Here is a 26,656-nt window from a genome sequence, read left to right on the forward strand (position 1 = left end):
GCAATCTGATATAGGCTCTACATATACACTCCTATTAAACATTAGAACCAATAGGAGGAAAAACAAGAAAGAAGAAACAAAACAAAGCGGAAGAGAAAAAAAGAGCGATAGCATGCTTCAATCTGCATTCCAACGCCATAGTTCTTTCTCTGGATGCGGACAGCATTTTCCATCACGAGATTTTTGGAGATGTCTTAGATCCTTGCATTGCTGAGAAGAGCTCAGTCTATCAAAGTTAGTCATCCCACAACTTGGCTGTGACTGTGTACAACGCTCTCCTGGTTCTGCTCACTTCATTCTGAATTATTCTTTAAAGCCATTTATTAGAACAAAATCAGCTAGCACATGGGCCTCACAGAACACTAAGTAAGTATGGGTACAGTGGCATGTTTGCACTGTGTCCCCAACCTTCATGGGTGAATCGGCAGTAGTAGGAAACAAAGGCAGGCAGACAGGGAGCAGTCTTCCTCCCCAATTGGTGGCTGAAAGGTCACAAAATTTACCTCCATCTTAGGCTCTGACTCCCAATTCCATAGGATTTTGACTTTCACATTCCCACCCAACCACCCCCTACCAGCCATTATTCTCTGCTAATATCTGGTATTCAGCTCCCCCTATAGCTCAAAGGAAACATTACCAACTACACAAGATACATTAAAAAGAAAAAGGAAAAAAAATAGTTGTACCACCAAAGGCCAACAATGGATAGACTACTTGTGACTGTGACAGCTGACAAGTTGGACGTGATCCTTACCAGCTGCTTGCTGAGAACCTATGGCATTGTGTTTATTTGTTCTTTTTAGTCTTAGGCAATAAAAATGAAAGAGAAAATGTATAACTTGGTTTTCACAGTGCCTGATTTCTAAACTAACGCCTAATCCTGGAGCGAAAGTCTTGTAGATTTTTTTTTTTTTTGCCACTTTCCTTTGCACATCTAGTAGCCTTTTCTTCCAGGCAGAGGAACACAATATAAACATGGACTTATGACTAATATAGATCAAAGCACCCACTGCCTTTGATGTTACCATTCAAACCCCAGGAAAACCATCACCTCCAAACTAGTAGAGGGGAAGCCACTTATAATGTTGGTATCAGGGAATAAGAAGGCAATCCCATCATTCTTCAAGAAGCAAATACTGATGTGTGGCATATCAATAATGCCAGAAAGAGCATGATTATAAGCTCTGATAGGCTTCTATTGAATTGCTTTGGTAATAAGAGTCTCCAAACCATTAACATGCAAATATATTTCCTATGTTCAGTACTCACTTCTTGGAAATGTTTGAGGACATCATTAATGATAAACTCTTTTGTTTCATAAGGGTGAACTCTAGTGAATGGGTCCAGGTTGATTACAGCATCTTCAAATCGAATGAGTGGAAATCCCAAGGTGCTTTTCAGGGCCTGATTAAAAACAAGAAAAGACTCCTTTTATCCATAGCCCTGACTTCTGTAGGACTCCAATTATGGCTTCCAGGGAGGTCACATACCACTTTAAATCAACAGTAAAAAGAATCACAGCATTTCAGAGCTGGAAGGGACCTCGGCGGTCTCCAACTCGGCCCACCCCTGAACAAGAATCCTCGCCATGACACACCAGCAAGTGGTTATTATGTCTTCACTTAAAGTCATCCAGAGAACAGGAGCCCACTACCTCCTGAAGCAGACTACTGCACCGTGAGATAGCAGTCACTGTTTTTGTCTAAATTCCTAGTGATATCTTTTGTCTTTGTATCACTTTCATTGTCCAATATATCATTCCCCTCTACTTCTTCAAGAGAGCCATCTCTTATAACTATGCATTTTAAGATGAGGGGAAAAAAGCAGTTCAGCAGAACTCATATATCTGCTGTGCCCACTGTGACATGAGGTAGCGCTCTATACCCACCTCAGAAGGGAGAAAGGAAGCTGCAGCCTGCTCTCTGTACTGGGGCCAGGTTTGAGTGCTGTGAATTTGTGGAATTCAGCTTTAATTCTTCTGTTGCCGCAGTCGCTGTGTTGTTCTGGTTCCACTCCACACTGTCTCTGCTCACATAGAGCTTTCGATGCCTCTCTGTATTCTGCACAGTCACCATTCCCATATAGCAATACTCTACTTCATTCGTGTACCACAACTTGTTCAGCCAGACCCCAAATCAAGGGGTCTGCTTCAGAATTTTGATTCTGGTTCTCTGCTACTACAGAAGCGCTAGAAAGCTCTAATTTCTAGTAAGTTTGTCCTCTATTCTCCCTGTAGCTAAAAAGCCAAGACAAAGCCTTTTGGTTTTTGGCCTTTGGTTCCCTCACCAAACTTGGCTCACCCTGACGGGATTCTTTCAAAACCATGCCACAATTTCAGATTTGTCCCTATTTACCCTTCCCTGCTTCCCTTGTCTGCATGTGCTCAGTACAAGCATGTTAAGGCCTTCACGCATATACAGACCTGTCTTCCTTTCTTTTTTTTTTTTTTAAAGCTTCACCTTTTGCTTCCTCTCTGAAATGTTTCTCTTTGGGTCTTCATAAATTCATTCCTGAAAACTCACTATCCTTTTTGGGTGACTGTTTATGTCTTTGTGACCCCACAGTTTAGCATGATGCCTGGTACATAGAAAGCTTTTAATAAATGCTTGCTAATTGACTTCCCTTGAAAAAAATTAAGTGATGGCATCCTCCTAGTTATTATTTTATACCTTTTAGATTTATAAATGCCTCTCGCTTTTTACCCCACAGACGTTTTCTAATTGCCATTCACCCTAACAGAATCCTCCCTTGTCATAAAGGGTTAAATAAAACCAACCCATGTAGTGATATCTGGTAGCTTATGCAACATTCAGTACCTGTCCCTATTGTCCCTAAAGTCTTCAGTTTACTGTCTAAGACTTTGAAATCTTTGGAAACGCTTTCTAGATTCCTTATGGTATTACCATTTGTGTCCATGTTAATCACCAGAAATGAGTAGTAGTCTACAGGTCGGACCAGTCTCAGGAAGTCCTCTACCACTTGCTGGCTCCACGGCCCAGGAGGACGGCGCACCTCCCCAGTTCTCCAATCCAGCAAGCTCCATACCTCCTTATTCTAAAAATCTACCAGGATTTATTGTTTTATATTGAATCCTCTTACAGTCTGCTATGTACATGTCAATTTTTTTTTCTCATTTTGTATTTAGGTTTGAAATAAAAAAAATTACAAAAACAAAAAGAAAAATCTACCAGAATAGAGGGGCAAATTGAGCAGAATTTTCCTTTAAACAATCAAAAAATATATTAGGTACTTATTCTATACCAGATACTCTGCCAAGCACTAGAGACTGACAGAAAACCAAAATGAAATAAGAAGCTTACATTACATTGAAGGAAATACTAGATACCCTGATACAAAGTAAATGCACGTTAATTTTGGAGGGGAGGCCCAAAGAGCTGGGGGGGATAGTAAAGTGCCTCCTGGTGCCTGAACTGAGCTTGAAGAGAAGCCAGGGAGGTGAGGAGACTATATCCCAATCATGGACAGCAGCCTATGGGATGGGAGATGTTACATGTGAGGCTGGAACACAGAATGGCAGAGGGTACCTCCCTGTGTATAATAAAGCTGGAAAGGTAGGCAGGACCCAGTCTTTAAAGGCTTTAAATGCTACATGGAAGAGTTTACATTGGATTCTACAGGGAGCCACTACAGCTTTCTGAGTAGGAGAGTTTCATAATTAGACATACACTTTAAGACTTACCACTTTCAAGGCAGTGCTGAGAATAGATTGGAAAGGGAAAGAACTTAGGGGACAGAGACCCACAAGGAGGCTCTTGCAATAGTCCACGTGAGAGGTGAATGAATTCAAGGCATGAATTCAAGTGGTGCCCATGTGAGTCGGGAGAAAGGGAAGAACTCCAGAGATCTGGAGACAGAAGCAGCAAGATGTGGGGAGTGTCTGGTTATGTGGTGGTGAGGCAGAGTGAGTAGGTGAGAATAACTGGGGAGCTGGAAGATAATGGAGCCCTGAACAGAACTACAGGAGGAGGGGAAGGAGAATGAGTTCTGCTGGTAACAATTCTAGAGGCCCTTAGAAATGTCACAGCTGATTCCAAAGCAGTTACTGGGCATAGGGAATCTTCTGCATTAATAACCACAGAGTGGCACTCTGGCTTCTGTCAGTTATCTGACTCTACACACCCACGGACACAACTGGCAGTTTTGTAACAACAAAGATTTAAAATTGTGGCAACAGTCGAACAACTTTTTGTCCTGACGTCCTCACTCTGCCCTCCTAACTTACGGGGCACTTTTCTTCTGTACGCCTTAAAAGGCCTTCACGTGATCACATTTAACATTACCCATCAAAGCTGCAGAGAGGGGAGAGTCTGATTTTCCTCATTTTGTAGTGAGAGAAACTGAGACTTAATTTTCTTGCTCAGGGTTGGACAACAAGTCAGCTAGAAGAAACAGGTCTTCAAGCAAATTCAATTCTATTTTCTACTCTGATTCTTAAAGAATTATTTTTTATCATAGGACAGGAAGTGAGATAAGGAACAACAGGCCAAAACATGAAACTTATTTACTGTGACTTCCTCAAACCAAACACTGGAAGAGGAAATATATACAGTAGAGACTTATCCAAACACTCCAGTATTTCTATGGTATTGTAAAAATTCTTGGACCATCAAAACGCATACTCCCTGTTTAGAAACCTACCAACACTTTGGCCAACTCAAAGGTATAATCTGGCACTGTGGTCTTCTCCCCTCTTCACTGACTGTGGGCCACATGTTTATAAAGGTGCTAGGATGCATCTAAACGGCATGAATTATTCTGCCACCTAGAGGTCACTCAAATTACATCCCTGGTCAGTTCAAGTGCATGAGTGATGGGGAGAGAGTGATGGCTAAATAGGGCCCTTTTTTTGCAGTAACCAATGACTAATCAAATACAGTAGTATACAAACCTGATGCTTATTTAAACAAGTAGCAGGAGGTTTCCTGTTATAAAATGCTGGATGTTAAGAGAAGGCAGCTCTGTGCATATAGGTTCCTAATAAAAATAAGAAGCTGTCTACCTCCTACCTCCCCAGAAATGAATGCTTATAGAAGACTTATAGAAACTTTATAGTTGGGAGGAGAAATACCTGCCTGTATGCCATAAGATTTTAGATCATGAGCTGGGCCACCTCTTTCCTTTCTTAGTTTATTCTGTGCTAAACAAAACTGTCTGGAATTCATTCTTTAAAGGTTTATTTATGGTACATAGTGACTGTTTATGTGAAATGGGGTATTTGCCCATTTCCCTCTTGGGACAGTGTTTAAAACTGCAAGGATATTTCCCTCTCTTGCTCTCTCTGAAATACAATTAACAATGCTGGAACTTTTTTTGTGAAAAATCTGGTTTTTATTTAGGGAAGGGAAGAAAAAAAAGTTAAGGGTCTGAAATTTTCCAACAAATTATTTCAAGCCTTTGAGAAGACGCTTCTGAGCTTTTTAAATAGTGTCTTTGTTTAAAATTTCCCCTTACCCCCTCCTTCTCACCAACTATTTAAAACTGGATTTTCTTCCAAACTACATTGCTCAATTAAAGCTCTTCTTTTGTAACTCCTCAGAATGGAGAAAGGCCTGTTACAAGCTTTTATAAATTGGGAAACACCTTCCATTTTCAATATCTGTGAAAACCTTTAAAGAGCCCTGAACTCCTTTGGGTTTTTCAATAATAGTTTAAATTGATGTAAAGTACTAACAACTTTAGGTTCCAGGAGTAACTATGCCATGACCTAACTGTGGGAACTTGGGTTAACTACCCTGACCTCTCTAGGACTCAGTTTCTCCTTCTGTGAAATGGGAATCAAAGTAAATAATAAATGTGAGAGTACTTTGAGTTCTTCAGGAGATATATACTATACAAAAAAACACTGAATCCACCGGCAGTGTAAATCTACAGAGGTCTCCTCTCTGTGGTTGACAACAACCCTACTCTGGCCTAGAATAATGGAATCAGATTGAATAATCACACCAAAGTCACAGTTAACTTTTGGTCAGACTATAATGATTCCTCTTCAAGGATAGGATGAGATTTTCCTAAGGCTATTACAAAGTACATCTTTTAGCCATTACATATTCATCTATAAAGAGCACATTACCTTCTTAGGAAATCCTAACAAAATGATGTTACTATGTTCGAAATCTCAGAATGAAATGAGGTCATTTTATTAGTCTTGAGGCCTGAGAAGCAAAAACTAAGACCCAGTGCAGTGGAGACCTCTAGATTACTTGAAGTTCTAAATCTCACTGTACTCATTGTTTAGCTCCCTTCCTCTACCCACCCATACACCCCTCCCCCAACATCCCCCCATACACATACATGCCTCATCATATGATCATTCCATTTAATGTATTTACCAATGAATGGGGAAAGTACCTTAAAAATATTCCTTCAGTATGGCTTAGTGCCTAGATGGGACAGTTTACTTAAATCAGTAATTTCCTGTCTATTGTACACATTTTAACATTTATATATAAAATTATAATGCATTAACAGTCTTGAGGAAAAATTTTCTGCTGGGATAAGTATCTGAGTTTCCTATTAAGAGATTTAAAAAAACCAGGAAGTGCCTGACATCAGTTTGCTGGGAGAATGCCGAGAGTTCTGGGGGGAATATACACTTTATCAAGCAAACTCATTCTGAAAGGTTACACAAGTCAAGTGCATACTTGTGGATGTTAGCAAGATAGTGGTTTTCCCATGGTTTTCCCCCACTTCCATGTTCAGTATAAGCATCCATGGGAAAAGCAGAATAAACCAGACAAAGAAGCAGTGCAGTAAGTCTTTCAAGGCCCCATGCCTCCTCAGATGGATGGGATAAGCACTAATGGGTTCCCTGGTCTGGGCCCTCCAGAACTGGGAACAGTCCTAAGTGCATACCCAAAGACTTCTGCCTGGGGAGGCAATGTGCTGCCCAGGGAAGAGCACAGGACAAGAACACAGATCTTTAGTTCACGCTTTGGCACAAACTCTGTGTCACCTTAGGCAAAACAATGTACTTCTCTGGGCCTCAGTTCCTTCATCTGTAAAATGAAGGACAGGTTAAATGATTTCCAAATGTCCCTTGTGGTTTTAAAATTGTGATTCCACACACTCCTAAGGGCAGGAGCCAAAGTTATGTATTTATTAGCTGACATGAAGAAGTTCCTTAAAATAAATGCTTTTTGATGATAATAAAAAAAAAACAAAGATGGTGCTTTGTGTGCTTACTGATGTAGCTATCGTATGGATGAGAAATCCACTGAAGTGACTTGAGGGTACCAACTTCCTATAAGAAAGACTATAAATATTTTCTGGAAAAGAAAACACTAAGAAGACAAAGCAGAGCATTAATGTACATGTTTCCCCCATGGAAAAGTCTACTTTGAGACTCATCCACACAGTTACCTTTTGGACACTGGCATACCTTAAGATCTAAAGGCAGCTTGTTGGAGGTGAAGACACTCAGTTTGATCTGAGGTAGGCTGATTTTGAGATTTTCAAAGTAGTACCGGATTGGTGTCCCTTCTTGTTCAATGGTCTTTTCATGGAGATTTTCATCATATTTTTCCACCTCTGGAAGAAAAAGCAGAGCAGAACCATAGTTTGAACCTGCCGAGATATTACTCAGACAAATGTACTCAAATTTACTGGGGAAAAAAATAACTTACTGAAGAGAGAAAACTTCAAATCTAACTTACCAAAGCAATAAGCATGAGATTCTGGATACCCATCCTTGTGCAGTGTACCTACACTCTGTGATGCCCTGTTGTGCCATAGTTTCTTAGTTCTATCTCCTAACGTGGGCCTTTATACGACGTGGCAATTATTGGCTTTGAAAAAAACTGGTAAGGGTTTAAAACTAGGGGTCGTCATTGGTAAGTTCTCTAAACTATCATCTTTTCATTAACCCAAATCTGTTAACTTCATTCTACAAAAACAGTAAATTTATATACGATGGGGAAGAATCTCATTAATGAGACAACCTAATAGGCCTCTTTTAGTAAGTCAATAAACATTTATTAAGTACCTACTGTGTGCAAGGCACTGTGCTAAGTGCTGGGGATTCAAAAAGGCAAAAGACAGTCCCTGCCTTCAAGAAGCTCATAGTCTAATGAGGGAGACAATATGTAAACAAATACATACAGTATAAATAGGAAATGATTAAAAGAATGGCGCTAGAATTAAGAGGGGTTGGGAAAGACTTCTTTGGAGAAGATGAGATTTTAGTTGAGACTTCAAGGAAGCCAAAAGGCAGAGATGAAGAAGGAGAGTATTTCAGGCATGGTGGACTTAAGAGAAGAGAAAATGCCTGGAGCTGGGAAACGGAATGCCTTATTGATGGAACAGCAAGGAGGCTAATGTCACTGGATCAGAGAGTACAAGGAGGGATGTAAGGTGTAATAAGACTAAGGGGTGAGGGGCAGGAAGGCAGGTTATAAAGGACTCTGAACACCAAGCACAGGATTTTGTCTTTTGTTCTAGAGGCAACAGGGAGCTAATGGAGTTTATTTGGGGGGGGGGGGGGTTTGTAACATGGTCAGACCTGCTTTTTAGGAAAATCACTTTGGTTGCTAAATGCAGGATGGATTACAGTGCCTCAAGGCAGGCAGACCCACCAGCAGCTATCGCAATAGTCCAAATGTGAGTTGATGAGGACTAGCACCAGGGTAGGGGCAGTGTCAGAGGAGAGAAGGGGGAATATTTGACAGTTGTTGCAAAGGTGAAATCAATGGGCCTTGGCAATAGGTTGGAGATCCAAAGTGAGAAATAGTGAGGAATCAAGGATGACCCCTATGTTTCGAGTATGAGAGACTGACAGGATGGTGCTGTCCTCAATAGAATAAAGAAGTTTGGAGTGCTGGAAGCTTTAGGGAGAAAGAGAGTAAGTTCAATTCTGGACATGTTGATTTTAAGATGTCTACTGGACTTCTAGGTAGAGATATCTGAAAGGCAGCTGCAGAGGGAGAAAAGAAAAGGACCCAGGACAGAGTCCAATGGGACATCTATGGTTAGAGGGCATGATGCTGAGAAGGAGCAGTCTGGCAAGCAGGAGGAGAACCAGGAGAGAGTATCCCAAAAACCTAGAGAGAAGAGAGCACCAACAGGAAGAGGATGATCAACAGTGTAAAAGCCTGCAGAGACTTTGAAGAGAATGGGGACTGAGGAAAGTCCCCTGGATTTTACAATTAAGAGATCCATGGTCACTTTGGAGAGAGTAGCTTTGGTGGAAAAACTTTGGAAGCTGGACCATCAGGGGTTAAGAAGAGAGTGAGAAGAGAGAAAGTGAAAACAAAATTTCTATTCCACAAAGTATCCTATATTACTAATAAACTTAGAAAACAGGGTGAACTTGAGCTATGAGCAGGACTCGCTTCCTAAAGGCATAAGTTTACTTCAGCAGGAAAGTGAAGGCAGATTTTCTTTCAGAAGAGAGAAAAATTAATATATGCAGTTATGTTAACTTTGTTCATGAATCTTATCCATGCAGATTTGAATAGTTCTGCTGTTGTTCATTCTTCATTTTCGAAGAGGACCAATGACATCATGAGGTAATGTCTTATCTTAACGTGCGAATTGGATTTAAGTGAGAAAGAATTACACAAAGTCATCAGCCTCACTCTCTCTCCCAGAGTCATCAAAGTCCAGTGGCAGGACAAAAGTCAGGATGACTGGCAATGGCCCGGGATGCAGTGGATGACCTTGGCATCTTCCATGGCTAGCCAAGCTTTAAGTGTTCCATAGAGCATGCTTCAGCTGCCATCATGGCCCATTAGAACAAACTGCTCTCATCTGCTGGGGAAAGTCTTCACATGCTTGGGGTAGACATCACTCTAACTCAATGATAGGTCTGAGGCCTGTCGGTTACACTCCACCTATTTTAGCCCATCTGCCAAAACAGTTTAACTGGGGTGTGGCCTCTGCACATGCTACAGCTTCTTGGAGTTACAGGTGACAGTTGGATGACAGGTGGACACCAAAGACGAACAAGCATTTCTGAAAAGGCCTCAGCAAGCCCTCACACCAGAGTGGCTAGTCCTCCCTGAACACCCCTAGTCTGATGTGAAAAAACAAAAAAACTATAGGGGACCTTAAAGGTCATCCAGTCCAATCCTCATTTTATACATAAGGAAACTGAGGCCCAGAGGGGCTCAAGCAGTTAATTCCCATTTGTTTTCTCTTGCCTCACAATGATCCAGGTGAGACTTAGAGCCCAAAGGATGTTTACGTGTCAAATTGACTCATCTGACTGTTATCAGTTCTAACTAAGGAATGAAAGGGATTAGGGGAGGAATGCTGATGCAAATGATGTTGAGGCCTCTCTGGAAATGCCCAGGACACAAACGTGGTCTTGGGAAGCAGTGATGCTCCCGTCAGGGGAAGGCTGTGATCCAAAAGAATAAAAAACCAAAACAAAAACCCAGACCCGGTATACACAGGCTGCACAGAAACTTACTTACAACAATGTATAAGAAACGTATATCTAACTGAACTGAAAGTAAAATTTTATTTAAAATTTTCACATTAGTCATGTTCTTCAATAGGATGAACCACAAGAAAGAGGAAACAAAACAGAAAAAAAAAAAAGAGCCAATAGCATGCTTCAATCTGCATCCAGACTCCATAGTTCTTTTTCTGGATGTGGACAGCATTTTCCATCATAAGACTTATTGGTTGCTGAAAGTAAAATTCTACACAAAGGGACCAAAAAGGAACAGAAAATCTGCAAGCAAGGCCTCAAGTGACTGGCTCAATGAATCTAAAAAAAGCAGCGGAGTTCTATACACAGTCAGGAAGCTTGCTGCTGACCCTCATTCCATTCAGTGTTCCAATTCTGAGTCGGGGCTAAAGGAGCAAAGATAGCTCCATGACATCACATGTGTACATATACATGAAAGTATGCACACAGAGCTTGGGACAATTTTTCTTATAAGTCAGCAAGCATTTATTAAGTGCTTGTGATATTATAGGCACTGTGCTAACCAACCGAGATATAACCTACCAAGTGTTAGTCAGTAAAACATTTCTCCAGGATCCTTATCTGCTCTAACTTGAGGAAAGGCCATTGCTGAAGTCTTTATGAACTGTGAGTCTGTCTGTTCTTAAAAGGACTTTTTAAAACCAAGAGAAAAGCCCAAATAAGGAATTCAGAAGGACAAATGTCTACTTCCTATATTCCATTATTCTGGTAGGTGTTTAGGCTCTACAAACATCCTACCTCTCTCTTCTCCCCCCAAAAGAAAGTAAAGTAACTAGAAAATTTAAAAATTACATTACAACACAAGGGTATAGAAGCCAGAAGTTAAGGGGCTGAGGCTAGTCAAAAGTCTTCTCAGTAAGACCAAAGGAACTGCCCAGGGAAACAAATGCATAGGGCTCTGATTTCTAAACCTCACTCTGTTTAACAAACAAAGGTTAGAAAACAAAGTGGTTTGCTAAATGATTGACATTATTTCTGTTATCCTAGATTAGAGGAATCAAGACAGAGACATAAAAAAGTAACATTAAAATTACTTCCCATAATCCAGCCACAGTGTGTGCCTGTGGTCCCCTAATGGGTTGCCTTCTGCTACATTCAGAAGCTAGTCATCGAATCATCATTTCTTATGGCATGTCATAACAAGGTTTTGAGACCAGGATGAGAGGTAAGAAGGGAGGGGCCAGGGCACCAGAAATTTCTCATTTTCAAAGACAAACAAAAAAGGGATGCCTTTCTTGGATAAACACTAAGGTATTCATTAGAGCATTAGGCATTACCTGATTCTGCTTGGTCATAGCCGAAGAAACTTAACAATTTAAGGAGGAGTTTCTCTTCAATTTGCACCGTGAACCTCTGAGCAGTGATCATCAGATGCTAGAGATAAACAAATCTTGATTTACAGTGTGAATAAGAGAAGGGACATCCATCTGTACCATTAATAAGTCTCTAGTGACATGACACAGTTTCTTTATTCACATGATTTCATAACCAGGGAGAGGCTGCCAAATTGCTTCTGGCTCTTCTCTACTTAGCTATAATTAACCCCAAACTGCAGGTTTTTAATAAACAATTTAGCATCTGATTGTCTAGTTCCTAGGGCATCTCGGTCTGAGGTTTCAAATGCATCATGGTTGATGGGACTTTACAGTCATCCCTTTAGATGGATTGTAACTAATGTCAGGATCAGCATCACTGACTTTGTGGGTTCAGTCCCAGGGCACTGCTGACATAAAGGCAGATCAATGGGATGTGATCTTCCATTCCAATTGCCCGGCGATGGGGGACTCTAATTTATCTAGATGCTCCGACAGTGGTAGCTGGCTCCACACAAAAGGACCTCTCCAGTGCTTCCCACAATGGTGAGGCACTTCATAAATGCCTGCCAGCTGACTGACAATCCCTCTGTTACCCTCCTCTAGTCCTCTGCCATGATGACGATGGTCCCTAGACAGTTCCATCTTTGAATCTACTTGGATCACGTCTGAGCCTGATCAAGTGAACCAAAACTCTATTTGACTGACAAAACTAGGAGGAATTGAACTGATAGCCTTCACAAGCTCTGTACTACCATCTGGTTTCTTATCAACCCTTAGAAGTAGTTTAAGAACCTCAAGCACTTCAAGACAGCAGTCCTTTTACACATGCTACATATGATTTAATAGCCCCACACCATTTCTATTCATAATGTTTGTATGGCTTTGAGACTTGGCTCTAAAGAGAACACATCAAAACATGTCACACCCCGCCCAAGACAAGCTTACCTTGTAGATGTTAGTCAGGGAACTCTTACTAGGGAACTTGACTGCATTGACTTGGACAGCTGGGCCCACCTCAATGACTTCATTCTCATTACTCAAAGGGGTGACAAAAAGCATGAAGGGCTGGGTGGTGCCAATGAGTTGATTGTCCACCTATTATATAATGTGCACATTAGTCAAAGTAATAATTGCTATTTTACACTCTCTATCAACAACCAGGAAAAAAAAATTATTTTCCTTGAGCTCAGACAAGTAAAAGCCGAGAATCAGTCATTTAGAATTGCTAGCAAATGGAAACAGCTTATAACCAAAGAATGATAGGCTCATCCAGGAATCTTCTTTCCTCCCAGCATCAAGCATGAATTTAATGCTCCTTTGACATAGCTCCCTGAGTACCTGCCAGTGCTAATATTGAAAGCTTTGTGTCTCTAATCCTCAGTGGTCTGGGAATGCCAATGGGTTCTCTGCAAGAAGAGGTGACTGTGACTTTTTATTTTGTACATGAGTGCTGTAGGGCCACCATGCACCGATCACTGAACTCCTCTCAAATTTCATTAGTGGAAGAAACAAAACCATCACTGTTGAAGATGTGAAAAACTGGTCCAAAACCCACAGAAATACTTTCGGAACAAGCAGATATCAGTTCTCTGAGAAACATGAAAGGCTGATGACAGGTACATGTATGTTACTGAATTCACAGAACGGAATTAAAAGTAATTTGCCTACGAATAGAGCCTATGAGAAGGTTAAGATCCAAGAAGTGGAATCCAAAGGCCCTTAACAGGCGATTTCCACGTGAACTCGGACAACAGTGTCAACAAGCACACAAGACAAATGGCTAAATCATGAACGTTCACTTGCAGAAACAGAGGGGCTTATAAAGGTAATTCAGGACCAGGTCACTGCCACCAGAAATTATTAAGCGGGTTACCTTTAGGGGCAGCTAGGTGGTGCAGTGGATAAAGTTAGTGTTTTCAGATGGACAGAGCACAGCAGAGAGTTCTGACAAAAAAAGTGATCCACTGGAGAAGGAAATGGCAAACCACTCCAGTATCTTTGCCAAGAAAACCCCAAGGAGAGCATCGAAATGATAAAATAGATGACACTGGAGGATGAACACCCCTCAGAAGGCGTCCAATGTGCTGTTGGGAAAGAGAGGAGGATAACATACTACTGAAGCAGCCAGGCCAAGGCCAAAAGGAGGCGCAATTGCACACGTCTGGTAATGAAAGGAAAGTCTGACGCTGAAAAGATCCATATTGCATAGGAAGCTGGAACGTAAGATCTATGAACCAAGGTACATTGAACGTGGACAAATAAGAGATGGAAAGATTAAACATCAACATCTTGTCAGTGAACTCAAATGGAAGGGAATGGGTGAATATAATTCAGGAGATCATTATATACACTACTGTGGGCAAGAATCCCTTAGAAGAAATGGAGTAGCCCTCATAGACAATAAAAGATTGACAAAAGCAGTATTGGGATAGAATCTCAAAAATGACAGAATGATATCTGTTCAAATCCAAGGCAATCAGTTCTAAGAAGACCTATAACATCTTCTAGAAGTAACACCAAAAAAAAGGTATCACATTCATCACGAGGGACTGGAATGCTAAAGTAGGAAATAAAAAGATAATTGGAATAACAGGCAAGTTTAAACCTGGAGCACAAAAGGAAGCAGGGCAGAGACTAATAGAGTTTTGTCAAGGTAATTTGCTGGTCACAACAAACAATCTTTTTCAACAACCCAAAAAAGCAACTCTACACATGGACATCACCAGACGGTCAATATCGAAATCAGATTCATTATATACTCTGCAACCAAAGGTGGAGAAGCTCTATACAGTCGCTAAAAACAAAACCTGGAGCTGACTATGACTCAGTTCATGAATCTCTTATTGTAAAATTCAGACTTAAATTGAAGAAAGTGGGAAAACCATCAGACCATATAGGTATGATCTAAATAACATCCCATATGAAATAGAAGTGAGGAAGAGATTTAAGGGATTAGATCTTGGAAACAGAGTGCCCGAAGAAACTATAGACAGAGGTTTGCAACATTATACAAGAGGCAGCAACAAAAAACATTCCAAAAAAAAAGAGCAAGGAAGCCAAATGGCTGTCTGATGAGGCTTTACAAACAGCTGAGGAAAGAAGGAAAGTGGGGGGGGGGAGGAGAAAGGCAAAGATATATCCAACTGAATGCAGAACTGCAGAGAATAGCAAGGAAAGATAAGAAAGTTTTCTTAAATGAGCAATGCAAAGAAATAGAAGAAAACAATAGAATGGGAAAGATACGTGATCTCTAAGAAAATTAGAGATATCAAGGGAATGTTTCATACAAACACAGGCATGACAAAAGACAAAAATAATAGGGACTTAACAGAAGCAGAAGAGATTAAGAAAAGGTGGCAAGAATACACAGAAGAACTATGCAAGAAAGATCTTAACATCACTGATAACCACAATGGTGTGGTTAGTGATCTAGAGCCAGGCTGGAGTCTGAAATCAAGTGGGCCTTAAGAAGCATTGCTAATAATAAGCTAGTGGAGGTGATGGAATTTCAGCTGAGCTATTTAAAACCCTAAAAAGATAATACTATTAAAGGGCTGCATTCAATATGCCAGCATATTTGGAAAACTCAACAGGAACCCCTGAACTGGAAAAGCTCAGTTTACGTCCCAATTCTAAAGAAGAGCAATACCAAGGAATGTTCACATGTCACATGCCAGCAAGGTTACGTTTAAGATTCTGAAAGCTAAGCTTCAGCAATATGTGAACCAAGAATTACCAGAATGGGGGCTGGTTTTTGAAGAGGCAGAGGAACTAGAGACCAAATTGTCAACATTTGCTGGATTATGGAAAAAACAAGGGAGTTCCAGAAAAACATCTACTTCTGCTTCACTGACTACACTAAAGCCTCTATGTGGATCACAACAAAATGTGCTAAGTCCTCAAAGCGATGGGAGTACCAGATCATCTTACTTGTCTCCTAAAGTATGTCAAGCTATATAATTGTCACCTTATTTATGTAACTTACATAGAGAGTGTGTCATATGAAACACCAGCCTGAACAAATAGAAAGCCAGAATTAAGGCTGTCAGGAGGAACATCCACACTCTCAGATATGCAGACGATACCTATCTGATGGCAGAAAGTCAAGAGGAATTAAGTAACCTCCTGATGAGAGTATAAAAGCTAGTTTGAAGTTTAGCATCAAAAAACTCAGATCTTAGCATCTAGTCCCACCATTTCCTGGCAAACAGAGGGAGAAAAAATGGAAGCAGTGTCATACTTTATATTCTTGGGCTCAAAGATTTCTGTAGGTGGTGAATACAACCATGAAATCAAAAAATGCTTGCTCCTTGAAAGGAAAGCTAAGGCAAATCTGGACAGCATGCTAAAAAGCAGAGACATCACCTTGTTAACAAAGGTCCATAGAGTCAAAGCTATGGTTTTTCTAGTAGCAATGTATAGCCAAGAGAGTTGGACTATAAGGAAAGCTGAGTGCCGCAGAACTGACGCTTTTGAATTGTGGTGCTGGAGAAGACTTTTGAGAGTCCCTTGGACAGCAAGGAGATCAAATCAGTCAATACTTAAAGAAACTGATTCAGACTATAGTATTCTATCACAATCATATACCACAACTTTTTCAACCATTGCCCAATTGACGGGCATCCCCTCAAAGAATTTGTAGTTCTTTACCACCACAAAAAGAGCTGCTATGAATATTTTTGTACAAATAGGCTTTATTCCTTTTTCTATGATCCCTTTGGGATTGCTAGGTCAAATGGTATGCAGTTTCACAGCCCTTTGGGGATAGTTCCAAATTGTTCTCCAGAATGGCTGGACCAGTTCACAACTCCACCAACAGTGCATTAGGGTTCCATTTTTTCTACATCTTCTCTAGCATTCGCCATTTTCTTTTTCTATCACGTTAGTCAATCGTGTAAGTGTGAGATGGTAACTCAAGAGTGGTTTTAATTTGCATCTCTTTAATCAATAGTGATTTAGAGCTTTTTTCATATGACTAGAGATAGTTTTAATTTCTTCTTCTGGCAACTGCTTCTTCATAACCTTTGACCATTTATCAACTGAGGCATGGCTCAACTCAGTTCTCTATACATTTGAAAAATGAGGCCTTTATCAGAGAAATTTGCTGTAAAAATTTGTTCCCAGAGAAGGCAAAGGGCAGATTTGAGGAGGCAGCAGTCAGAAGCAAAACACTTTTGAGGAAGGACAGGGTGAAAGAAGAAAGAAGGAAAAACTGGGGGGGAAAAGCATACCCTTTGACCCAACAATACCACTACTAGGTCTGTATCCCAAAGAAATCAAAAAAAGAAAAAAAGGACCTATTTGTACAAAAATATTTATAGCAGATTTTTTTGTGGTGGTACACAACTATAAATTATTTGGGGGATGCCTACCAGTTGGGGAATGACTGAACAAGTTGTGATATATGATTTGCTTAAAAATACGTTTTTATTGATGTCTTCTGTTTCTTAAATCACCATAGTGATCCCAAATATCCCTCTCTTTCTTCATCCCAGAAAGCCATCCCATATAACAAACAGTATTTTGGGGAGAAAAAACTAGCACAACTGATTGATACACTGAAAAAGTTCAAAAATGTGTATAATGTATAATACCTGTGGGCCTCCCATCTCCACAAAGGGTTGGGTTGAGGGTGTCTTCTCATATCAGAATCCCCTATATATTATGATTTATTACTGTTTGTTAAGACAGAATTTCATTTGTTTTGTGTTGTTGTTTGGCATCTACCACAACCATTATCTTTGGTCTATCTAAATTCTGTGTATCTAATGTTCTAAAGAAAATACTGATGCTATACTGGCAAGAAGTTTCCAAGAGTAAGTACAAGCCTTTGGTCTCCTGTTATTGCTTCAACTTCCTAACTAGGTTATAATCTCCTTCTGGATAAGGTCTTTATCTTCTATTTCCTTTTTTTCTCCCCCAAAGCACTCTGCACCTAGTAACACTTCAAGACATTTCTAACTGAGCTCAAACGTGATTATTTCCTATGATTTGTGGTATATATCAGATAGTGAAACCTAAGCATCAAATATTTTATCATTCCAGAAACAAGTTTTTTCTCTATATTAAACTTACTTTCAATGGGAGTCATAGTTAAGATGCTCTTTTTTTTTTTAAAAGATTAATGAAAGCAAATAGCTCCATGGATTTCCCCAGTAAAGTTGTTGTTGTTGTTGTTTTTAATGAACAAAGACAAAGAAATAGCACAAGTGCAAAATATTAATTTTGTATCTCTTGTCAAACAAAAAGAGAAGAGATTAGTTTGGATTCTTTTCTAGTACATACAGATAAAAGCAAGGCTTTCAGCACTGACAAGACTGAATTATATGACATGAAAGGGACTGGAAATTCCACCTCTCAAGGGGATGCACTGTATACTGCTAATAAGAATGCAGATTTTCCACTTTGGGATGGGAACACATCTTTGTGTCTTTGTTTTCTGAACTACCTATCAGGTACTGATCCCTTAGCTTATTTCAAGCTAAAGGGAGAGTAGGAGAATGGGGAGAGGAAGAGAATGTTCTAGTATGATTCTACAACGGGATATAGACACACATTTCTTTTAAATCAGAGAATGGTTGAGACCTTTGGGGATCATCCAATCCATTCCTATCTCAAAGCAGATCACAACATGCATCATCCCAGCTAGGTGACAAGCTCCTTTCTTTTTAAAGCCAAGAGCAGAATTCCCCTTGGTCACACATTCTAAGGTTTCTTCCTCCTGCTGACCATCTATCCTGCCTGCTGAGGTTCTGCTTTTATTCTCTCCACAAAGATGGAGAATGACCACGTCAGCCTTTACTATGCATCCATTTCTCCAGTTTTCGATGTGAATTCCTTGGTCCAGATGAATAGTTCTGTCTAAAGGCAAGAAACTGCTTCAGGCTCAGCAGTCACTTTGAGAATTCTGCTTTATGAGAACTATAAAAAATGGGCAAACCCTCTGTACCCTCTGGGTGGTTAGGTGGGCAGCGGACAGAGGACCAGCCCTGGAGTCAGGAAGACCTCAGTTCAAATCTGGCCTCAGACACTTACTAGCTGTGTGACCCTGGGCAAGTCACTTCACCCCGTCTGCCTAGTTTCCTCATCTGTAAAATGAGCTAGAGAAGGAAATGGTAAACCACTCTAGTATCTTTGCCAAAAATATCCCAAATAGGGTCACGAAGACGTGGACATGACTGAAAAACAACTGAACAAAAACAAACCTTTGTATGTGAAAAAAATATTTTTCCTTTTCATATAAAAATGAGAGTGGTGAATAACAACCATAAATGACTCCTGTGTTACAGAAAAGAGTGTGACATTTCCTATTAAGTCTTTATGGTTGTTCAAACACCCAACCCTGGTTTCAATTTAGCGCCACAAATGGAAAAAAGATCAATGAGTTCTAAAATCTCTCCTCTTACCTGAACGTCCTGAATGCTGAGCTCAAGCATGTGACTTGTTGCAAGTTGTGTATAGTGAACATTGATTCCTGCCAGGCTGGCAAAGACTAGTTCTTCTGGCGTTTTATTAATTAAAGACAACCCAATTCCACCTTCTAGTTTCACAAGAACCTGAATAGAAACAAAATATCCAAAACTGAGCACTACATGGTGGTCAATTGAGACCAAGAAAAGGAAGCTGGGCATGGCCATTCCCTTAGACAACCTTGACACCCTCTATCCCAGCACCCCAACTTCAGAGTAAACCCAAGTCACATGCTAGGTGATTTTGTTCCTTTACAAATTTGTTTTTCTCTTTCCAAAGGCAGGAGCTGTCAGGATCAATGAGAAGTGCAAAAGACCCTTCCATTTTCTTTCTTCCCCCTACTCCAAATGCTATTTTAAACTCAAACAGTTACTTCTTTGCAATAACAGCTTCTATGCTGGAACATGTGTTTTGGATGAACTTAAAATGTCACTGAAAACTGTATTCACATGTTTGTGAAGCAAGATAACCAAGTAACAACATCTGCTGCATTCAAACAGCACATCATATTTAAAAGAAGAAGGAAGCAGGGAAAAAAAAGAGCAGGGCTCAATAAGAACAAAACCAATGAGGGAAATCTTGTTTAATCACTGAAGGTCAAAACATGAAGTTGTGATAGTTAGATCTTACTTCCAGCTCCTGCTCTGTATCTGGGCTCTTAAACTTCCGCAACTCTTGTTCTGTAACAGGAAGGTCATCCACTTCATATGATGGACGGTCACTTTTCCGCTGGCTGAAGTCTGTTATCTAAAATCAAATAAACTACTAAGAAGCCTGCTTTTATTTTTAATGACAAATCTATTCTACATAGGTGTTTTGAAAGTATGGGAACTATATATACTAGTGAGGGACAGCTTTAATTAATAATGAAGCAAATTCATTGTATATGACAGAAGCTTCAAACTTCAGATCTGAGAAACAAAATGTTTATACTTTGGGATCAGCTAAAAAAAAATTCTAAACATATTAAGCACTGAAACATGTGAGTCTGAAGTTCAACACTTTGTAAGAGTCTTGTCTTCTTTAAAGGTAAAATTATTACAAAGCATGAAGTTCATAGATATATTCTAACACTCAAAAAAAAAAAGTCTACCACGTTGCTTTATAGAGAATAAATGTAAAAGTGGAGGTGGGAATTTTTTGTAAAAAAGGCAAAACTAAAATAGATCCAAGAAGTTCCTGTGATGGCAGACACTATAGAATTATATGTAAAAGGTGGTCAAAACTGAAACGTGTAGACCACTGTGTAAAAAGGTGATGCCAGAAGTTACAGCCCATTAGGGGTCATAGCAGTTGGACTGAACTAAAGAAAGCTAAACATCCCTTTTAAAAAGGAAGAAACATACTGAGTTTGTCAAGGCCATGTGATAGACTGTCACCTGGAGTACTCGAGTTGGTCCATCTGGAATAACTTTAACAGCTAATATTCCAGATCCAGGCCTCATTTTGTGATCAATAAATTGTTGCTCAGGTGGAACTGGTCCCAGAAGCTCCAGAGAAGTATCAGGACCAAGAACAACTTCTGCACCATCATATAAACCAGAGGGTCCTCCTTTTGCCTAGAAGATGACAAAATAAAGAGAGTCTGGGAAAAAGACAGAGGTACTAACAATGTAATGTGTCACATGAAGAACAGTCAGAACTAGCACCAAGCAAGCAAGGCTTTGCCTCAGGCACTGACACAGAGGCATAAGGAAGATACCACGTCCCTTCGCCAGCTCTACCCCTGAAGAACGTAGCTACCCTGGGCCTACTCCTTTGCCGGACCCTGGGCTGCTGGCTTCCCCAGGGTTCCATGTGGACATCATACTACTCTCGCAGGGCCACCTTCCCATTTGGGTGCCCGGAGTAGGGACCTATCCTACACAGATGTCTGGGATAGTATGCACCAGCTGCCATCTTCTTACCCCTTCCAAAGTAAAATCTTTTTTTTTTCCAAAGTAAAATCTTAAGAGGGCAAGGACAGAGCTCCTTGTTCTCCTGAGTACCCGAGAGTGTGCCACCTAGATTGATTACTCAAGTAATAGCAGTTGTGAGTCCTGATACTCTATCCTTGCCCCCATGCCACCTCCCTCTCCCACTTAGGATCCACAGAGGACCTCACACACCATTCTAATTAGAACCTTGGAGCCCATTTATCTTCACTGTGCTCAGGCCTTTCCATGAACTATGTCTAACAACCCCAACTTCCTGTGTTTCAGAAACACCTTATGCCAGGCAAAAATGTCTTTCCCTGCTGTCTCTGCTTTCCCCATTCATCCTTATCTAGCTCAGCCACAGCCCACCCCAGGCCCCATCCTCTTCTTTCCCCTGGAGTTCTCCTCTATTGTTAATAACCTCCCCTCCTTCTTAGATCTCATATTTCTTTGATTTTCCTGAAGTCTAGCTTTCTCTTGGAGACATCACCTCTCCAAAGTAGGCCATCCCTGCTTTTCCACCCTGGACACCCAAAGACAAGAGAAGTTGGCTTGTCTCACTATCACTTTCTGAACTCCTCCTACTAGCACTCCAGCACTTAGCATAGTGTCTAGTGCTTAATAAATGTTTACTGAATTCAATTTGTTGAATTGAACCACTCAGCAACCACCTCGCCTTCTTTCAGATTTCATTCTCTCCTGCCCTGCTCCTTGATCTCTGAAGTTCTGGGTTCCTCTTTCTCCTCCACAATAAGGTCAGTCAGTACCTGGCTCAAAGACATTTCCACCACCACAACTCCTGCCTCCTTGCAAGCACCTTGGGGCCTTCCACTGACCTTAATCTGACCACCTTTCATGACTATCTCAAGGCTACCTTAACAAAAGACAGGAAGAGTAATATCTTAGTAACTTCTCCCACCAGCAACCCTTACTCAGATGACTTTGTCTCTGATGAAAAAGCTCTTACCCTACCTAAATTCTTGTATAGCAAGAGTTACCTTTAATTCTTAGCTAGGCTTTCTGACTCTTCCAAGCTTAAGTAGCCTCCAATTCCTCTAACCCACCATTTCTATGCAAATTTTGTTCTTGGGGATGCCTCTAGATTTTCTTTCCTTTGTAAGCCCATTCAAGATTGTCTTCTCTGTTCTAAAGCTCAGAAGGTCTAGTTTTCATCTGTAAAGCTTAAACTTGTGAATTAGTGTTAATAAACACATTTTGCTTCATCACAAAAGACCTTCAATATAAACACCCAAACAAAGCTGTCTACAAAGTACATTCTTAGATCACTTTAAAGACACACAAAGCTGAGTTATACAGTAAGTTCTGGGGAAAGTATGCTTGGATCTTAGACTGTTCCCACAAATGTTTTATCTACATTGCTTTACTCAACTTTCTTTAGTTAACCACTCAATGTCACACACTCAACATTTATTCACTACTCCAAGGATCCATGTTTTTACCAATGTGGTGACTCCCTCCACCATTACAGAACACATTCTTCTCTCTACTGTAATCAATGCCTTTCATCATAAAAATTTATGACCTACTAGAGAAACTGTCATTAAGGAGCCTCTTCCAACTTGGATCTGCAGGTCTTTGTGCTCTACCGACAGGGCCTCTGAGAAGCCAGGGTCTCCACCATGACATAAAGAGGCATCAGAGGAAGACCTGAGAATACACTAGTCATATGAAGAGCTAAAATATAGCCAAGGCTGTTTTTCTTTAAATTTTCATCTCAAGGAGTCTAAAAAACAACTAAAACTTATTAGAAAAGCACAGCAGGCTACCACAGCCTACTACTTATCCTTCCAACAAGAGGCAAATTCCAGAGCAGAAAAACTCCCTGAACAGGAATGAATAAGTATCCTAAAGCCTAGGGATACATACCAGAATACTTTGAGGATGGGCCTTTTCTAAAACAAGGTATAGGGGAAGAATATCATTAAGAGCCCAGGAAGTCCAGGATATTATGGCAAAATAAGCCCTAAATGCAGCCTAAACTGAAGCTATATCACTTCCATAAACCAGGGCACAGACAAGTCAGACAAGAGGGTGGAGAAGGGATTCCATATTTGCTTTGTTAATTCATCAAACCAGAGTTCAAAAAGCGAGTAAAGAAAAAAAAAACCTTTCAGTTGTTAATTTGTAGGGCAGGTTTCAGCATGGAGAGTGTTTTTATGAGTGGTGAAGGTTTAAAAAGAAAGTGAATATACTTCCTTATAAGGATATTTTCAGAAATTGTTTTAACCTTTTCAGTTAATGTATTGTTCAGAATAACTTGATTAAAACAAGCTTATTTCCCCAAACAAAACAAGTCCTCTACTTTGTTGACTATTTTACTACACAATTATTCAGATAAAAAATGACAAAATTGTGGGGTTTTTTCCTTTTAAATAGACTTTTAAAAAAAACCCACCATAGAAAGATTTACTTAGGGGGATAGGGGCAGAGAGGAAGAACATACACACAGAGGATTATGAGGATTTTAGAAACACATCAGAAATAAAAGGTGGATCAGACACAGGACTCACAGAGTCTAACAAGGCCTCTTTTGCCTCAAAAAGGATGAACTGTAATGCTAATTGAAAAATCACAAATCTGTTCCAGATGTATGCTTCATATAGCAGGGAGCTTGTCTTTGATCCAAACAGCTCAGGGCAATAGGAATAAAGCAAGCACAATTTTACTCAATAGTACTCAGGGGTTGCTCTGACTGCCGGAGTACAACCACCTTGATATCAGTCCCAGAGCATGTTTTGCTATAAAAATCAATTTATCACATGGAAGAACAACTTGGTTTCCACCTAAGAAAAACACACCATGAATGCTCCCAATTACAAAACCTCAGAATTGGAAGGAACTTCGGTCTGCCATCTAATCCAAGATTCTTGCTCCCCAAGATCCCCTCTCTAACATAGCCGCCAAGTGGCCACCCGGCTGGCCACTGCTTGGAGACCTCCAGTGAGGGACAACTATATTGCCTCCTGGAGCAGCAGAAGCCACTTTGGGAGAGCTCTACTTCTCAAAACATTTCCCCGCACATTGTCTTAAATTTGTCTCTGCAACTTTCAGCTACCACTTCTGTCTGCCTTTTGGGGCCAAGCAGAAAATGTCTAATCCTACTTTGACTTACGAGTCCTTCAAGTACTTTAAGACAGCTAAATATGTTGACCCCCAACTTCTCAGGACTTCTCATACCCTAATGATTCCCTATTCTCTGAACTGGTCCTTCTCTGGCATAATAAACTCATGGTCCCTTGAGGTTCTGGTTGTCTTCCTTTGGAAGTTCTTGAGGTCATCTTTCTTAAATCGCATTATTCAGTGGTACGTGGTCCCAGGACTGAACACAACACTCCAAATGTGGTTGATCCAGGCCACCGGGACTCTCATCTCATTAGCTGTGGACACTGTACCCCTCTTAAGAGAGCCTAAGGCTGCATTAGTTTTCTTGATTTCATACAACACTGCTGACTTCTATTAAGCTTGCAGGCCACTAAAACTCTAAGACTTTCCAGGTGAACTACTGGCCAGTCATCTCTAGATCACCATTTATTTATGAAGTGTATTATTTAATCCCAAGTCTAAGATATCACTTATACACACTTAATTTCAATTGATTAGATTTGGCCCCATGTTCTAGCTTGTCAAAATCTTTGGGAAACCTGGCTCTGTCATCCAGTATACTTGTGATCCTTCCCAGCTTCTCATCACCTACAAATTTAACTAATATGTCTTTATCCAAGTCATTGATAAAATGTTCAGCAGCAGAAGACCAGTGACAATTGGTGACTCAATCAGTGACAAACTGGAGATTCAATCAGTTGGTATCCAAGTCAGTCAGTTAAGAAGCATCAATTAGCACTTCCTAGGTGCCAGGCACAGAGCCAAGGTTGAGGGATCCAAACAGACACCAAAACACGAAGGATGACACTTTAGCTCTGACCATTCAGCCAGTTCGGAATTGTCCGGTTGCTCGGTCCATATCCTGACATCTTTTCATAAGAAGAGCGTGCAGGACTTGATCAAGTGCTCTGCTAAAACTGAGGCAAACTACAGATCTACAACATTCCCCTCTCCAATTAGTCTTATAATCTTGTCAGACAGGGGAATAAAGAAAGTTTTACAGGGCTTGTTATTGCTAGAACCACCATGATTCTTTGTGATGACCACTTCCTTTTCTAGATATGCTTGCTAACCATCTCTTTAATATTCTGAAGATTTTAACCAGGATTCTAAGTCATGCTCATTGGCCTATAGTCTACTGAATCCACTGTATTTTCTTTTTGGAAAATTGGGGCATTTGCCTTTCCCTAATCCTGTGGTTTGTTCAGTCATTTCAATCATGTCTGACTCTTTGTGACCCTCTTTGGCATTTTCTTGGCAAAGATACTGGAGTGGTTTGCCATTTCCTTCTCCAGCTCATTTTACAGAAGAGGAAACTGAGGCAAACAGGGTGAAGTGACTTGCCCAGGGTCACACAGCTAGTAAATGTCTGAGGCTTGATTTGAACTCAGGAAGATGAGTCTTCCTGACTCCAGGCCCAGTGCTCTGTGCACTACAGCACCACCTAGCTGCCCTTTCCAGCCTGGGGTACTTCTGCCATTTTCCACAATCTTTCAATTTTCACTAATGGACAACAATCACATGAACTGACTTAACATACCAAGGGTAGCTATCTGTGCTTTATACTTTTGGGTTATTTTAGGTATCAACTCCCAGCTATCCTGTGTCCTTAAGTCTAACTTTGGGTCTTTTCTCATTCAAAGTAGAGAAAACAACAAAGAAGTAAGAGCTGAGAAGCTCGGTCTTTGCAAATCCACTGATCTCTCCATTTTTAAAGACACAAAGACGACACACAGACCCTGCACTCAAAGAGCTCATTGCCCAAAAGGGCAGCAATCCATGTACACAAATCACTATGATACAGTCAAGAGAGAAATAAGTACAAAGGAGAGGCCCAAGGTAAAATGCTAGGGGAAATCTGGGTAAGGAAAATCACTTTCACCTGGTGCCATAAGGGAAGGTGTCATGAAAGAAGTGGTAGCTGAGTTTGGGATTGAAAAGAGAGACTTCAGCAGACAGAGGTGAAGGGGAGTAGAGTGAACCAAAGCAGGTAGGGGTGGGGAAGGGTGGGACATATCTGGGAATATCAAAGTAGTTCAGATTGGTCAGAGGATCTAGTGAGAGGAAGTAAGGTAAAATATGTGAGAATGGTTGACTGAAGAGACTATAGAAAAACCTTTGATTATAGGCAAGAATCATAAATATGCAATAGGTTTGCTTAAAAATGTTTAATCTGAACAACTGTCATGATTTTGACTCAGTGTACAGCAAACAAAGGGATATGCCTGAACAACAAAGTAATCTGCATTTTGACATCTGCTGGAAATACACTCACTGGGTCATTCGTGGATGCCTTAGAGAACACCGAAGCAAAAGATAAACAGGAAAGCCAAGGCAACTGGAGAGCAGGCACAATTCTGAAAGGTTTTGATTAAAAC

The 26,656-nt window shown here is 40.5% G+C and overlaps 1 protein-coding gene across 6 annotated transcripts in view; it reads right to left on the reverse strand.

Moving 5' to 3' along the window:
• The window catches only part of VPS13D (vacuolar protein sorting 13 homolog D), a 329,312-nt gene that overhangs the window by 137,942 nt on the left and 164,714 nt on the right, over positions 1-26,656 (reverse strand). For all 6 annotated transcript variants that reach the window (XM_027843937.1, XM_027843939.1, XM_027843934.1 and 3 more), the window contains 7 exons: positions 20,619-20,798; positions 19,870-19,986; positions 19,176-19,325; positions 12,715-12,864; positions 11,731-11,827; positions 7,400-7,548; positions 1,270-1,404 (listed from right to left, as the gene is read on the reverse strand). In XM_027843937.1, coding sequence (XP_027699738.1) covers positions 1,270-1,404; positions 7,400-7,548; positions 11,731-11,827; positions 12,715-12,864; positions 19,176-19,325; positions 19,870-19,986; positions 20,619-20,798 — 978 coding nt within the window. The remainder of the gene's footprint in view (positions 1-1,269; positions 1,405-7,399; positions 7,549-11,730; positions 11,828-12,714; positions 12,865-19,175; positions 19,326-19,869; positions 19,987-20,618; positions 20,799-26,656) is intronic.

Source organism: Vombatus ursinus, unplaced genomic scaffold (assembly GCF_900497805.2).
Source record: "Vombatus ursinus unplaced genomic scaffold, bare-nosed wombat genome assembly UNPS02014932.1, whole genome shotgun sequence".
Classification (NCBI taxonomy): domain Eukaryota; kingdom Metazoa; phylum Chordata; class Mammalia; order Diprotodontia; family Vombatidae; genus Vombatus; species Vombatus ursinus.